Genomic DNA, 16,555 nt, shown 5'->3' with positions numbered 1-16,555 from the left:
CATGCAGGCTGCTTGTACTTTTCTTAGCAGAAGGTATTGCAGGGCTGTTCTATACCTACATTGACTTCTATGGAGAACCACAATGCAGAAAGTAAGGGCCAAACTCTGACAGTCTGCATGAAGAGCAGGTGAAATCACTGCAGTGCCCACTGGAATAATACAGTCTCCACAGCTATTCACATGTAGGGTAACATGCACGTGACTACTTGTTATTGTTACCAAACACGTCACGGCCGAGCACACGAAACTACACTTCCCACAATTCCCCGCGCATGGCCTGTAAGCACTTCCGGGTCTGACATGTCTGCCTGCTGCATCTAATACAGGGGAAAGAGACAGGCTCGGGACCTCAGCCGCCGCCGTCATTGTAGTGAGGTGAGTCCGAGAAAATAGTGCATGTTGCAATAGCGGCGGAGTGCGGCGCTGGGGGACTACAAGTTCCAGCACGGGCCATGTTATACACTATAGCCTGGGCAGAATGAAAAGGTCCTAAATGTGGAATATTGTAGCAATATTGTGAACAGAGCTGCCCTTCAGGAAGTGTCATTGGGGGATTAAAGATTAGAGCTCAAGCCCTGCTGTGCAAAGAGTAACATTACCGAAAAGTGGCACCCAAATAATCCTGCCCATATAATGCCCACAACCCAGTGGCCATATTTATGTATGGGTGAACAGGTGACGTTCAGTAATTGGGGTCATTCCTTTTCTTAGGCTGCTTTCACACATCAGGTTTTTGCTGTGCGGCACAATCCGGTGCTTTGCAGAAAAAACGCAACTTTTTTTTTGCCGTTGGGTGCGTTTTTTCCTCGTAGACTTTTATTAACGCCGGATTGTGCCGCTTGTACTCGCGTTTGATCCGGGTTTTGCCGGTTGCAGCAAAAATCGTCACTCTAGCGGCCACACAGGACGCAGAGAGGAACGTTTTTTGCCAGCAGCAAAAAGCTACATAGCGCTGTGCAGCATGGTGCATAATGAAAGTCTATGCACGCCGAATCCGGTGGCATGCATCAAACGCCGGAAGCATGTACCGGATTCTGTTTTTACTTCTGAGCATGCCCAGAAGTGATATAAATTCATTGCTTGTCAGAAAATCAATCTTTCATACCCACCCACTCACCGATCACCAGCGCTGCGCTGCACGGCTGTCTCACTGCTGGCGGCTTCTTCTAATTTGAAAATGCCGGCCGCCCATTATTCAATCTCGTATTCACTGCTTTCCCAGCCCACCGGCGGCTATGATTGGTTGCAGTCACACACGCCCCCACGCTGAGTGACAGCTGTCTGACTGCAACCAATCACAGCCGCCGGTGGGCGTGTCTATATTGTCCAGTAAAATAAATAAATAAAAAAAAAAAAGCGTGCGGTCCCCCCCAATTTTGATACCAGCCAAGGTAAAGCCACACGGCTGAAGGCTGGTATTCTCAGGATGGGGTGCCCCACGTTATGGGGAGCCCACCACCCTAACAATATCAGCCAGCTGCTGCCCGGAATTGCCGCATCCTTTAGATGCGACAGTCCCGGGACTCTAACCGCCTCATCCCGAATTGCCCTGGTGCGGTGGCAATCGGGGTAATAACTGGGTTAATCATGGCAGGCGTCTGAGACACCACCAATGATTAACCTGTAAGTGAAAGTAACTAAACACATACACCCGAAAAAATCCTTTATTTGGAATAAAAGACCAAAAAACACCCTCTTTCACCATTTTATTAAAATCCCAAAATACCCCTCCAGGTACGACGTAATCCACAGAAGTTCCACAACGCTTTCAGCTCTGCTACATGAAGCTGACAGGAGCGGAAGTAGAACACCACCGCTCTCATCAGCTCCACACAGCAATTAAAGTGAATCGCACTGTCAGCTGGGACGTCACTGAGGTAATGCCGGGGCGTGTGCGGTGATGGTGCGTGCGGTAGTGCCTGCGTGTGCGGTGATGGTGCGTGCGGTAGTGCCTGCGTGTGCGGAGATGATGCGTGCGGTAGTGCCTGCGTGTGCAGGGGTGTGCGGTAGTGCAGGGGTGTGCGGTGATGATGCGTGCGGGGGTGTGCGGAGATGGTGCGTGCGGTAGTGCCTGCGTGTGCGGTGATGATGCGTGCGGTAGTGCAGGGGTGTGGAGATGATGCGTGCGGTAGTGCAGGGGTGTGCGGTGATGGTGCGTGCGGTAGTGCAGGGGTGTGCGGTGTTGGTGCGTGCGGTACTGCAGGGGTGTGCGGTGATGGTGCGTGCGGTAGTGCAGGGGTGTGCGGTGATGGTGCGTGCGGTAGTGCAGGGGTGTGCGGTGATGGTGTGTGCGGTAGTGCAGGGGTGTGTAGAGATGGTGCGTGCAGGGGTGTGTGGAGATGGTGCGTGCGGTAGTGCCTGCGCGTGCAGGGGTGTGCGGTAGTGCAGGGGTGTGCGGTGATGATGCGTGCGCTAGTGCCTGCGTGTGCAGTGATGATGCATGCGGTAGTGCCTGCGTGTGCAGGGGTGTGCGGTAGTGCAGGGGTGTGCGGTGATGATGCGTGCGCTAGTGCCTGCATGTGCGGTGATGATGCGTGCGGAGATGGTGCGTGCGGTAGTGCCTGCGTGTGCGGTGATGATGCGTGCGGTAGTGCAGGGGTGTGGAGATGATGCGTGCGGTAGTGCAGGGGTGTGCGGTGATGGTGCGTGCGGTAGTGCAGGGGTGTGCGGAGATGGTGCGTGCGGTACTGCAGGGGTGTGCGGTGATGGTGCGTGCGGTACTGCAGGGGTGTGCGGTGATGGTGCGTGCGGTAGTGCAGGGGTGTGCGGTGATGGTGCGTGCGGTAGTGCAGGGGTGTGCGGAGATGGTGCGTGCGGTAGTGCAGGGGTGTGCGGAGATGGTGCGTGCGGTAGTGCAGGGGTGTGCGGAGATGGTGCGTGCGGTAATGCAGGGGTGTGCGGAGATGGTGCGTGCGGTAGTGCAGGGGTGTGGAGATGATGCGTGCGGTAGTGCAGGGGTGTGTGGAGATGGTGCGTGAGGTAGTGCAGGGGTGTGTGGAGATGGTGCGTGAGGTAGTGCAGGGGTGTGTGGAGATGGTGCGTGCGGTAGTGCAGGGGTGTGTGGAGATGGTGCGTGCAGGGGTGTGTGGAGATGATGCGTGCAGTAGTGCAGGGGTGTGCGGTGATGGTGCGTGCGGTAGTGCAGGGGTGTGTGGAGATGATGCGTGCGGTAGTGCAGGGGTGTGCGGTGATGGTGCGTGCGGTAGTGCAGGGGTGTGTGGAGATGGTGCATGCGGTAGTGCCTGCATGTGCGGTGATGATGCGTGCGGTAGCTCGGGTGTGTGGAGATGATGCGTGCGGTAGTGCAGGGGTGTGCGGTGATGGTGCGTGCGGTAGTGCAGGTTTGTGTGGAGATGATGCAGAAAATAAAAAAATATGGGTGAACCACCCTTTTAATTAGATAGATGATAGATAGATAGATGTGCAACACATATATAATGCCCCACCCCTCTGCATATTGAAAGCTTGCACCCTTTAGTGCCTTTCACTAAAGGCTGTTTAGCCTTGGATTTAGCCACAAATTCATTAATTAAAAAAAACGACATGGGGTCCCCCCTTATATTTGTTAGCCAGCTAAGGTGAAGCCGGCAGAGGAAACCTGCAGACCCCAGCTGGCAGCTTTACTTTGACTAGTAATCCAAAACAGAGGTCACCCAAATTATTACCAAATTATTTCTTTAAATGAAATAAATAAAGCAAAAAATATAGGGTCCCTCACAAATTGGATCACCAGCCAAGGTAAAGCAGACAGCTGGGGTCTGGTATTCTCAGGCTGGGGAGGCCAATATTTATTGGGTCCCCCAGCCTAAAAATAGCAGATCGCAGCCACCCCAGAAGTGGATCCGTTAGATGCGCCAATCCTGGCGTTTCACCTCAGCTCATTCCGTTGCCCTGGTGCGGTGGCAAAGGGGGAATATATGGGGTTGATGCCATCTGTGAATTGCCAGCTGACATCAAGCCATTCTAGTAATGGGTGGGCATCTACCAGACACTCCCATTACTAATCCAACCCGGTAGTTGAAAAAAGAAAAATACATTTTATTTGAACAAACACCCCCCTCCCAACTACAGGTATCGTTCACCAATTTATTAAAAAAAAAAAAAAAGTCCTACGTAATCCATAGCTAAGTCCAACAACGTTCCCCAAAAATGAGCTTGAAAGACATAAAAAAAAGAAAATTATTAAAAAAATAAAGACAAGAGACACCCTCTTTCACCAGTTTATTTCCCTGGCAAATCCCTAATCCAGATCCAGCGTAATCCAATAAGGGTTTTCCATGATGATCCCATACTCCCTATCTCAGTCAATGAAGAACAGAACGTTCCCCATTGCCTGGGAGAGCAGTCACTACAAGCTCATAACTGCTGTGGCCTTCACAACAGTGTATCTGAGATGACCTCATGAGGTCGCTCCAAGTAACCTCTCTATACCGCCAACCCACACACCCACCACTCCGTATCTATTCTGTGCCCCCTCACACTTTACATACTATCTTCTCTCATTTCTTTCCTCAAATGGCTCCTCAAATATTTCCTCTTCCCTCATTCTCTCTTCACTTATTTCCCCCCATGCAAACCATACCGTCTTTAGCCCCTCACACGCCCTACTGTGTCCTCACGCTCCCCCCCCCCCCCCGCTCCCCATACTATGTCCACAACCATCCCGTTCCCCCCTCACTTCCCATTCTGTGTCCGCATATATACCCCCTCTCATTACACATACATCCCCTTTCTAATACTATTTCCTCATTTGTGCCCCTCCTCTTTCCATACTGTCTGCACCAATCCCTCCCTTGCTTTTCATTCTCTATCCGCAAATTTCTTCCTTCCGTCTTGCTCCCCACTGTTTCTTTACACATCCTCCCCCCCTGCTCCCCGTACTGTGTCCGCACCCATCACATCTCCTTCACTCCCCATATTGGATCCGCACCGATCCCTCTCGCTCCCCCTACTGTTTACACATGCATCCCCTCGCTTCCCATACTGTGTCCTTAAATTCCCCCACGCACCCTTGCTCACTATACTGTGTCTGCACCCATCCCCCCCTTACTCCCCATACTATGACCTCACCCATCCCTCCCCCTCGCTCCCCATACTGTCTGCACCCATACCCCTTTCTCACTTCCCAAACCGTGTCCTCAAATCTTCACCTTTCTCACTCCCTATTCTGTGTCAGCACCCATCTTCCCCTCATTCCTGATTCGGTCAGCACTTTCAGGTTTACATAACTGCAGAGAAAAGCAGTTTCCTGAAGCATCTTCTACTTGAATAACTGAAGTTTTTGGCTGCCTGAAAAAGATGTGTTCCCTTAACCTTACAGCCTTGGGTGTTTGCTGGTAGAAGTATTTGGCTCCTCACTTCTCCAGCACCTTTTCCCAGCCCACTCATCTCCCTAACTTGCTGCTTCCTCTAATTCTGTAGCTGTTTCTGCCCCATTTGCCCCTGTGACTGCACCTGTTGTGTTGCCCTGAATTCAATGCTCCTTTCTATGGCAGTTTTTGACCATGTCCACATTCTAAGTGCTGCTCCCTGGAGCTAGCCCTACCCCTTCTAGAAGATTGAAGGTTCTGGCTTCTCGTGATTAAAATAGAGGATCAAGTACAAAGAATATGGATTTTTGCTGCATATTCATCTTTCTTCCCATTGTTGATGAACAGATCTACTCGCCATGTTGAGGCTTGTGGAAAGATGTTGTCGTGTTAATCTGTAGTTATACAAAGCCTTAGCTCTCCTCATAAGAAATGTGTCAGATGAAGATACACGTGTACTAAGGTGTGATTATATTTTGGAGATTACACAAGGAGTTAATGCAGTTCTGGTTCTGTTACAGGATCAGCATCCCACTTGTTTTCTATCCATTATTGGCTAAACACCCCACTACAAAGCTGGATAGCCCTATAGAGGAGACATGCAACATGGATACCTCCGAGCCCGTAGAAGACGGAGAAAGAACGTTGGAGCAGAGGCCCCATACACGGTCCAACCCAGAGGGTGCAGAAGACAAGGGTGTGCCACCACAACCTATAGTGGGCAGCCGAAGTGAAGGAGAGGGTGAAGCAGCACAGGCAGAGGATCCTTCCCAACCAATCACTGCTCCTCCGACTTGTATCCTTCCTTCCCCTGTGGAATTCCAAGTTAAAACTCCAAGGGTGAATTGCCCAGAAAAAGTGGTGCGTACTATAGCAAAAAATGGCCCCAAAATTTACTAGAATGAGAAATTCCAGATGGTCATAGAAAACAATGAAGATGGATTGTTGTGTTTTTTGCATTGTTGCATTGTTTTAATGGGAATCTGTCAGCATGTTTTTGATATGTAATCTTGGAGCAGCATGATGTAGGGGCTGATGCCCTGATTTCAGCCATGTATCACTTACCGGGATGTGTATTCTGATTTCAATAATAACAATTAGTGTTTTATCAGCAAGAGATTATCATCAGGAGAGGACTATTATGTCTCATGCTATGTAGTCGTCCTACACAGTGTAACCCTGCTTTCCACCCCTGGTTGGCAGCTTTTGATCAGCACATAGGACCAATGAGTGTTGAAATCATAGTCTCAAGGCCTATGTCATGCTGCCCAAAGATTACATAACAAAAACCTGGTGACAGTTTCCTTTTAAAGGGGTTGTCCACTACTTAGACAACCCCTTCTTGTTCCCCTTGTTCGCCCCTGTATAAATAAATGAGCCTATACTCACCTCCGGTGCGGCCGCAGGTCCAGTGATGTCTGAAGTCGCATTGCCAGGGCCCATGTGACACTGTTATGATCCGCGAGCCCCGAAACCAATCCGCGCCGGCATCCTTTCTCCCCGCCTTCGGACATTAGAGCTGGAAGTCAGCACAGCCCTCACATCCGAAGGTAGGGAGACAGACGCCGGGCACTGATTGGTCGCAGGTCATAATGTCTTCAGACATCACTGGAACCGTGGCCGCACCAGAGGTGAGTATAGTAGAGGACGAGCAAGGGGAATGAGAAGGGGTTGTCGAAGTAGTGGAAAGCCCCTTTACGTTACTGACCACGTACATATGGGAGTTGTATTTCCCACTGTAAATGTTGCCAATATATCCAACCCATCCATTAAAGAACATTTTGTAAAGATAAAGGGGAGCAGCTGTGGATTGAGTTTCTGGAGCTCACCCTGTTCTTACCAAGGCTCATTGGCAGTTGTGGAGCGTATGGTAAGGTTTGGTAAGAGCGGGGATACCTATCACCAGTATGGTTCATATGTTCAGGGAAGTGTGGATTGGGCAGGGGAGGAGAAGTTGTCCATACGTTTCCCTTTCTCACTTTGGCCATTTCAGAGCAGTATGTCATCTTACGATCCGTATTTTTATCTCCTTCAGATAATCTGTCTGGATTTGTCAGAAGAAATGTCCTCTCAGAAACTGGAATCTTTCAATGGGTAGGTATTTTGTGTAAAAGCACCACCACATGGATGTGATATTAGAATGTTGAAATTTGTGAGTGTTTTCTTGTGTGTTTTCATGTCTCTGTTAATTAAAGGGAATCTGTCAGCAGTTTTTTGCTATGTAACCTGACAGCAAGATGAGGTAGAGCCAATAATCTGATTCCAGCAATATATCACTTAGTTTTCTTTGTCGCTCTATTGGGAGACCCAGACAATTGGGTGTATAGGCTATGCCTCCGGAGGCCGCACAAAGTATTACACTCAAAAGTGTTAAGCCCCTCCCCTTCTGCCTATACACCCCCCGTGCTCCCACGGGCTCCTCAGTTTTTTGCTTTGTGCGAAGGAGGTCAGACACGCACAGCACAGCTCCACAGATTAGTCAGCAGCAGCTGCTGACTATGTCGGTTGGAAGAAAAGTGGGCCCATATAGGGCCCCCAGCATGCTCCCTTCTCACCCCACTCTTGTCGGCGGTGTTGTTAAGGTTGAGGTATCCATTGCGGGTACAGAGGCTGGAGCCCACATGCTGCTTTCCTTCCCCATCCCCCTCAGGGCTCTGGGTGAAGTGGGATCCTATCGGTCTCCAGGCACTGAGACCGTGCTTCATCCACAACTCCTGTGGAGCCTGCTGGATAGGAGCCGGGTACAGTTCAGGGACATGGCCCTGCTACGTGAAGGTACTCTGTATCCCTGTGGGGACCGTGCACGGCAACACCTCAGCTTTGCTGGGTGTGCTAGTGCACCGGGGACCGCGGCGCTGACCGGGTTAAACTGTGCCATTACACACTCAGCGTCGCTGAGTGTGTTTATATGTAGGGGCTACCGCGCTAACCGCCGCTGCCATGGGAAACTGCGGCGCGGCTGGGACTTGTAGTTCGCCGGGGACTTCGGCGTCGGCCGCGCTTTTACGGCGGCCACGCGTCTACTCGAGTCCCCGGCTTGCTTGCGGCCTAGTTTCCCTTTCTCCCGCCCTCAGCCCTGACAGGCAGGGGAAGGGCGGGACGCTGCACGGAACGAGCAGCACTGAGGGCTGGAGTATGATTTCCATACTCCACCCCCCTCACTGTGCACAGTGTGAGCACCTCGGCCACGCCCACGGCTCCCTCCTCTCGTCAGGACGCCGCAGCCATTCCTGTCAGCTCCTCCGACGCTGCAGAGAGGGATTAACCCTGGGAGACCCAGACACGGTCTCTGGTGGCCTCATAACCGCTTTAGGCGGATGGTAAGCAGCACCTGTGGTGCTAGCCCCATGGTGCTGTAGTGTATTGATACATTATTTGTTTATAGTATATATTTTACACTGTATGAGCACAGTTCATTCTGGCTATATACCCTATTGTGTTACTCAGGGAAAACAATAGCATGGCGCCCACAAAAGGCAGGGGTGCCAAAGCACAGGCTTATTATGCTGCCTGCGTCGCTTGTACGACCCAGCTGCCGGCAGGTTCCATTGACCCTCATTGTGTGCAATGTTCGGACCTGTGACACTTCTTCAGCCAGGGCCTCTGCTAAGAGGGGCCCAGGGGGAGCCACCTGTTGACACTGTCCTAGTGATGGGGACGGAGTTTGCAAAACTCTGAGACTATGACTAAGATACTAGAAGCCTTGCAGTCCAGGCCGGTATCTCAGCAAAGGGACTCTGTTGAATCATTGTTCCCTGGCCCCCCTCAGTTGGACCAACAATGTCCTCCCGGGGTATCTCATACATCCCAGACTGAGGGTTCTGACTTAGACCCCAGCCCCAGACCGACTAAGCGGGCTCGCTTAGAATTTCCCTCGACATCATATTGTTCAGGGTCTCAGCGGGGGGAATCTCTGGTTGATGATGCGGAGACAGCTGATCAGGATTCTGATCCTGAGGGCGCTCTCAATCTTAATACTCCAGACGGGGACGCCATAGTGAACGTTCTTATTGCGTCCATCGATCAAATGCTGGATATTTCTCCTTCAGCTCCTCCGGCGGAGGAGTCAGCTTCTCTTACACCGAGTATGTTTCTGGACCACTCTGATTTCAGAGAGGCAGTCCAGATTCATCATGCTTGTCCAGATAAGCGGTTTTCTAAGCGCCTTAAGGATACACGTTATCCTTTTCCCCCTGACGTGGTTAAAGGTTGGACTCAGTGTCCCAAAGTGGATCCTCCAATCTCCAGACTGGCGGCTAGATCCATACTTGCAGTGGAAGAGGGGGCCTCGCTCAAGGATGCCACTGACAGGCAGATGGAGCTCTGGTTGAAATCCATCTATGAAGCTATCGGAGCTTCTTTTGCCCCAGCATTCGCAGCCGTATGGGCGCTACAAGCTATCTCAGCAGGTCAAGCGCAAATTGAAGCAGCCACATGCACGGCCGCGCCCCAAGTGGCATCCATTACCACCCAGACCTCGGCAATTGCGTCTTACGCTTTTATTGCTGTCCTGGACTCTGCGAGCCGTACGGCGGTCGCGGCCGCCAATTCGGTGGTACTCCGCAGGACCTTGTGGCTACGGGAATGGAACGCAGATCTTGCTTCCAAAAAAGCGCTTAACCAGTTTGCCAATTTCTGGCGACAGGCTGTTTGGCGAGCGTCTGGATGAAATCATCACACAATCCAAGGGAAAGGATACATCCTTACCCCAGTCCAAACAGGACATACCCCAACAGAGGAGAGGGCAGTCGAAGTTTCGGTCCTTTCAGGGCGGGGCAGGTCCCAATTCTCCTCGTCCAAAAGGTCTCAGAAAGAACAAAGGAACTCTGATGCATGGCGGTCTAAGTCACGTCCTTAAAAGGCCACCGGAGGCGCCGCTAACAAAGCGGCTTCCTCATGACTTCGACCTCCTCTAGTAGCATCCTCGGTCGGTGGCAGGCTCTCCCGCTTTTGCGACACCTGGCTGCCACAAATAAAAGACCGCTGGGTGAGAGACATTCTGTCTCACGGTTACAAGATTGAGTTCACCTCTCGTCCCCCGACTCGATTCTTCAGGTCATTCCCGCCTCCCTAGCGAGCCGAGGCTCTTCTGTAGGCGCTGTGCACTCTGAAGGCAGAAGGAGTGGTGATCCCGGTTCCTCTTCAGCAACTGAGCCACGGTTTTTACTCCATCTTGTTTGTGGTCCCAAAGGAGGACGGGTCTTTCCGCCCGGTCCTGGACCTGAAACTGCTCAACAAACATGTAAAACCAGACGGTTCAGGATGGAATCCCTCCGCTCCGTCATCGCCTCAATGTACCAAGGAGATTTCCTTGCATCGATCGATATCAAAGATGCTTATCTCCACGTACCGATTGCTCCAGAGCCCAGCGCTTCTTGGGCTTCGCCATAGGAAACGAACACCTGCAATTCGTGGCACTGCCGTTCGGCCTGGCAACAGCCCCACGGGTTTTTACCAAGGTTATGGCTACTGTAGTAGCGCTCCTACACTCGCAGGGTCACTCGGTGATCCCGTACTTGGATGCTGATCAAGGCACCCTCTCAAGAGGCATGCCAACGCATCCTCGACGCTTCCCTGGAGACTCTCCAGGGTGTCGGGTGGATCATCAATTTTCCAAAGTCAAATCTGACACCGGCCCAATCGCTGACATATCTTGGCATGGAGTTTCATACCCTCTCAGCGATAGTGAAGCTTCCGCTGTTCAAGCAGTAGGCACTACAGAAAGGGGTACAATCTCTCCTTCAAGGCCAGTCACACCCCTTGAGGCGCCTCATGCACTTCCTGGGGAAGATGGTGGCAGCAATGGAGGCAGTCCCTTTCGCGCAGTTTCACCTGCGTCCCCTTCAATGGGACATCCTACGCAAATGGGACAGGAAGCAGACGTCCCTCGACAGGACAGTCTCCCTCTCTCAGGCGACCAAAGCTTCCCTTCGGTGGTGGCTTCTTCCCACTTCGTTATCGAAGGGGAAATCCTTCCTACCCCCATCCTGGGAAGTAGTCACGACGGACGCGAGTCTGTCAGGGTGGGGAGCGGTTTTTTCCCCACCACAGGGCTCAGGGTACGTGGACCCAGCAAGAGTCCTCGCTTCAGATCAACGTTCTGGAAATACGGGCAGTGTATCTTGCCCAGAAAGCGTTCCAGCAGTGGCTGGAGGGCAAGCAGATCCGAATTCAGTCGGACAATTCCACAGCGGTGGCATACATCAACCACCAAGGCGGCACACGCAGCCGGCAAGCCTTCCAGGAAGTCCGGCGGATTTTGATGTGGGTGGAAGCCACGGCATCCACCATATCCGCAGTTCACATCCCAGGCGTGGAAAACTGGGAAGCAGATTATCTCAGTTGCCAGGGCATGGACGCAGGGGAATGGTCCCTTCACACGGACGTGTTTCAGGAGATCCGTTGCTGCTGGGGGGTGCCGGACGTCGACCTCATGGCGTCCCGGCACAACAACAAGGTACCAATGTTCATGGCACGGTCTCAAGATCCCAGAGCTCTGGCGGCAGACGCCTTAGTTCAGGATGGTCGCAGTTTCAGCTCCCTTATGTGTTTCCTCCGCTGGCACTGTTGCCCAGAGTGTTACGCAAGATCAGGACCGACTGCCGCTGCGCCATCCTCGTCGCTCCAGGCTGGCCAAGGAGGTCGTGGTACCCGGATCTGTGGCATCTCACGGTCGGCCAACCGTGGACACTACCAGACCGAACAGACTTGCTATCTCGAGGGCCGTTTTTTCCATCTGAATTCTGCGGCCCTCAACCTGACACTGTGGCTATTGAGTCCTGGACCCTAGCGTCTTCAGGGTTATCTCAAGACGTCATTGCCACTATGAGACAGGCTAGGAAACCAACGTCCGCCAAGATCTACCACAGGACGTGGAAAATTTTCCTGTCGTGGTGCTCTGCTCAGGGGTTTTCTCCCTGGCCTTTTGCCTTGCCCACTTTTCTGTCCTTCCTTCAATCTGGACTGGAAAAGGGTTTGTCGCTCGGCTCCCTTAAGGGACAAGTCTCAGCGCTCTCTGTGTTTTTCCAGAAGCGCCTAGCCAGGCTTCCACAGGTACGCACGTTCCTGCAGGGGGTTTGTCACATCGTTCCTCCTTACAAGCGGCCGTTAGAACCCTGGGATCTAAACAGGGTTCTGATGGTTCTTCAGAAACCACCATTCGAGCCAATGAGAGATATTTCCCTCTCACGACTTTCGCAGAAAGTGGTTTTTCTAGTAGCAGTCACTTCTCTTCGGAGAGTGTCTGAGCTAGCAGCATTGTCGTGCAAAGCCCCTTTCCTGGTGTTTCACCAGGACAAGGTGGTTCTACGTCCGGTTCCGGATTTTCTCCCTAAGATGAAAGGAGGATACCACCTTAATCAGGATATCTCCTTACCTTCTTTTTATCCTCATCCAGTTCACCAATGTGAAAAGGATTGGCACTTGTTAGATTGGGTGAGAGCACTCAGACTCTACATTTCTCGTACGGCGCCCCTGCGCCGCTCGGATGCACTCTTTGTCCTTGTCGCTGGCCAGCGTAAAGGGTCACAGGCTTCCAAATCAACCCTGGCTCGGTGGATCAAGGAGCCAATTATCGAAGCCTACCGTTCTGCTGGGCTTCCGGTTCCCTCAGGGCTGAAGGCCCATTCTACCAGAGCCGTGGGCGCGTCCTGGGCTTTGAGGCACCAGGCTACGGCTCAGCAGGTGTGTCAGGCGGCTACCTGGTCGAGCCTGCACACTTTCACGAAGCACTATCAGGTGCATACCAATGCTTCGGCGGATGCCAGCCTAGGTAGACGAGTCCTTCAGGCGGCGGTTGCCCACCTGTAGGAAGAGGCCGTTTTACGGCTCTATTATGAGGTATTATTTTACCCACCCAGGGACTGCTTTTGGACGTCCCAATTGTCTGGGTCTCCCAATAGAGCGACAAAGAAGAAGGGAATTTTGTTTACTTACCGTAAATTCCTTTTCTTCTAGCTCTAATTGGGAGACCCGGCGCCCGCCCCTGTTTTTTTGTGTACACATGTTGTTCATGTTGAATGGTTTCAGTTCTCCGATATTCCTTCGGATTGAAGTTACTTTTAACCAGTTTATAATTCTTTTTCCTCCTTCTTGCTTTTGCACCAAAACTGAGGAGCCCGTGGGAGCACGGGGGGTGTATAGGCAGAAGGGGAGGGGCTTAACACTTTTGAGTGTAATACTTTGTGCGGCCTCCGGAGGCATAGCCTATACACCCAATTGTCTGGGTCTCCCAATTAGAGCTAGAAGAAAAGGAATTTACTGTAAGTAAACAAAATTCCCTTCTTCTGGGTGAAGCAGTTAGTATAGAATTACAGTTTTCTGCAGATCTAGCAATGCTCAGATGTTGCGCTGTGTATAACTGCACACCACAGCTTTCTGTGTACATTGTATAGTGACAGAGAGCTGCTAATCAAGGGGTAGGGATATGGTTGGACTACACTGCGCATGCCAAGTTGTTCTGTAATGATAATTTCCTGCAGATAAAACACTGATTGTATGGTAACAACAAACCACAGCCTAGTCAGTGACACTTCGCTGTAATCAGGGATTGCTTCTACTGTGCAGATTACATAGTAAAAGCATTTGACTTAAGAAGTTACAAATAAAAACATATTGTATCTCTTTTTCTAGATCAAAAACCAATGCCCTAAATTCTTCACAAAAAATGATTGAGATGTTTGTACGCACTAAGCACAAGATAGACAAGAGACATGAGTTCGCACTTGTGGTTGCAAATAATGAAGCTATGTGGGTAAGTCAAGGAAAGTAAGACTAAGCACCTGTGCACACGTTGCAGATTTGTGATGTTTAGGCCCCGTTACACACAGACATAAATCTTTGGCAGATATCTAACAATATATCGCCGGGTCACGGATTCCGTGACGCACATCCGGCATCGTTAGCGACGTCGTTGTGTGTGACAGCAAGGAACAACCGTTAACGATGGAAAATTCCTTATCGTCCATCGTTGACACGTCGTTCCCTTTCAAAAAATCGTTGATTGTTGATCTCGCAGGTTGTTCATTGTTCCCGAGGCCGCTTAGTGACGTCGCTGTGATGCCGCATGAACCGCCCCCTTAGAAAGGAGGCGGTTCGCCGGCAACAGCGACGTCGCTTGGCAGGTAAGTCCGTGTGACGACTCCTAACGATTTTGTGCGCCACGGGCAGCCAGTTGCACAAACGACGGGGGCGGGTGCTTTCACCAGCGATATTGCTAGCGATATCGCTGCGTGTAACACCCCCTTTAGGCAGAGGTCAACCTTTCTGACCATGAGAGCCAGATCCAGCTCTGAGAGAGGGTCGCGAGCCACATCCAGCTCCCACCCCCGTCACAGTAGTGACACCAAGAGAACCCATTACCAGTACAATGACAACCAAAGCTGTTCCACAGAAATCACACCGAGGCAGAATACCAACATCCAGGGATTTTTATGTGACCCCCATTCAGATCTGATCTTCTGTGTAGGGCAACTCACAAAAGTACCCAACTGGAGACCTGCTCTTCATAGCTGTTTGCAAGACTCGGTGCTCATGCACCAAGCTGGAAGACAGCTGCGAGCCAAATACTCCGGGTCCGCAAGCCACATGTGGCTCCCGAGCCACAGGTTGGGGACCCCTGCCCTAAGGGTTCCAAGCTTTAAGGCCTCTTTCACACGTTCTTGTCTCCGGTACGTGTTTGGTCCGTTTCCTCACGTACCGGAGACACGGGCACACGTAGACCCAGTAAAATCAATGGGTCTGCGCTCACGTGCGTGTTCTGCCATGGACCGTGTGTACATGTGGAGCATACGTGTGTCCGTGTGCTCCACACATCAACATGTCCGTTATTCTCCGGCATCACCGGTGTCACACGGAATGCAAACGGAACGCAAACAGACCACACGGAGCTGTTCTCTGTGACACGCGCTGGAGAAAACACACATGTCTGAGAAAAAAAAAAAAACTTTACTCACCTTCTCCAGCCCTGCTGTCTCTGCCGCTGCTGTCACTTGCTTCCGACCGCCGCTCATTGCATATTCACTTCACTGCGGACCGGAAGAAGCTGCAGCGGGGAGTTGGCAGGACCGGAGACCGAAGATCAGCACCACGGACAGCAACGCCAGGGACAGGTGAGCAGAAAGTTCCCGTTCTCCGTGTGTTATCACGGATAACACACGTGTGCCATAAACACGGCTCACGCAGGGCAATATGCACCTTTGACACGTCCATGAAAAACGTGCGTGATTTTCACGAACGTGTGAAAGAGGCCTAACACTTGTGTTGTGCACACTAGTCCTCATGATGGAGTGGAGACATAAGATGCACCTAATTCATTAAAGGGTGCTTTACATGCTGCGACATTGCTAGCGATCTCGTTAGCGATGTGGCACGCCAGATCGCAGATGCGATCTGCCGAGATCGCACATGTGACAGGCGCTATAAACCCGACCTATGTGCGATCTCGGCAGATCGCATTTGCGATCTGGCGTGTCACATCGCTAACTGGATCGCTAGCGATGTCGCAGCGTGTAAAGCACCCTTAACCCCTTCACGACCATGGACGGATCTTTCCGTCATGGATCGGGTCCCGGTAAGCCCCGCCCCCTGACACGGGCAGGTGGCGTGGATCGGCACACATATCAGCTGTTTTCAACAGCTGACATGTGTGCCTACATGTTCCGAGTGGAATCGCATTACACCCGGAACATTAACCCCTTAGATCTCGCTGCCAAAGTCTGGCAGCGAGATCTATATGCGCGCGGCCATGTTTTCTACTTACCGCCGCCCCCATCGGAAGTCACGTGAGTGATCACGTGACGTTCGGTGGTTGCCATCGTAGCACAGTAGCTGCTACGAAGTTTCACTTTCCTTTTTCCTCCGCACGGAGCAGAGGAAAAAAGAAAGTGACTATTTCTGCTGTTTACAGCGGTATAGCTGTGATCAGCAGATAGCGATCAGCGATCGTATTGCTGATCGCTATAGCCCCCTAGGGGGACTAGTAAAATAAATAAAGTAAAAAAAAAGTTTTAAAAAATTAAAAAAAAAACAAAAAACCTAAAAGTTCAAATCACCCCCGTTTCCCCCCATTGAAAATTAAAGGGTTAAAAAAAAAATAAATATACACATATTTGGTATCGCCGCGTTCAGAAATGCCCGATCTATCAAAATATAAAATCAATTAATCTGATTGGTAAACGGCGTTGTCGCAAGTTTTACGCAAAATGCAATAACAGGCGATCAAAACGTAGCATCTGCGCAAAAATGCT

General features: G+C 51.4%; 1 protein-coding gene across 2 annotated transcripts in view; it reads left to right on the top strand.

Moving 5' to 3' along the window:
* Nucleotides 1-288: 288 nt before the first annotated feature.
* Nucleotides 289-16,555, top strand: part of BABAM1 (BRISC and BRCA1 A complex member 1) — a 52,564-nt gene continuing 36,297 nt past the window's right edge. For both annotated transcript variants that reach the window (XM_075314779.1, XM_075314788.1), the window contains exons 1-4: nt 289-375; nt 5,831-6,170; nt 7,345-7,403; nt 13,941-14,061. In XM_075314779.1, the coding sequence (XP_075170894.1) occupies nt 5,916-6,170; nt 7,345-7,403; nt 13,941-14,061 (435 nt within the window). In that variant the 5' untranslated portion in view covers nt 289-375; nt 5,831-5,915. The remainder of the gene's footprint in view (nt 376-5,830; nt 6,171-7,344; nt 7,404-13,940; nt 14,062-16,555) is intronic.

This window comes from Anomaloglossus baeobatrachus, chromosome 1, assembly GCF_048569485.1.
Source record: "Anomaloglossus baeobatrachus isolate aAnoBae1 chromosome 1, aAnoBae1.hap1, whole genome shotgun sequence".
Lineage (NCBI taxonomy): Eukaryota > Metazoa > Chordata > Amphibia > Anura > Aromobatidae > Anomaloglossus > Anomaloglossus baeobatrachus.
Note: the sequence above shows the minus strand (reverse complement) of the source record. Positions and strands in the feature narration are given on the sequence as shown.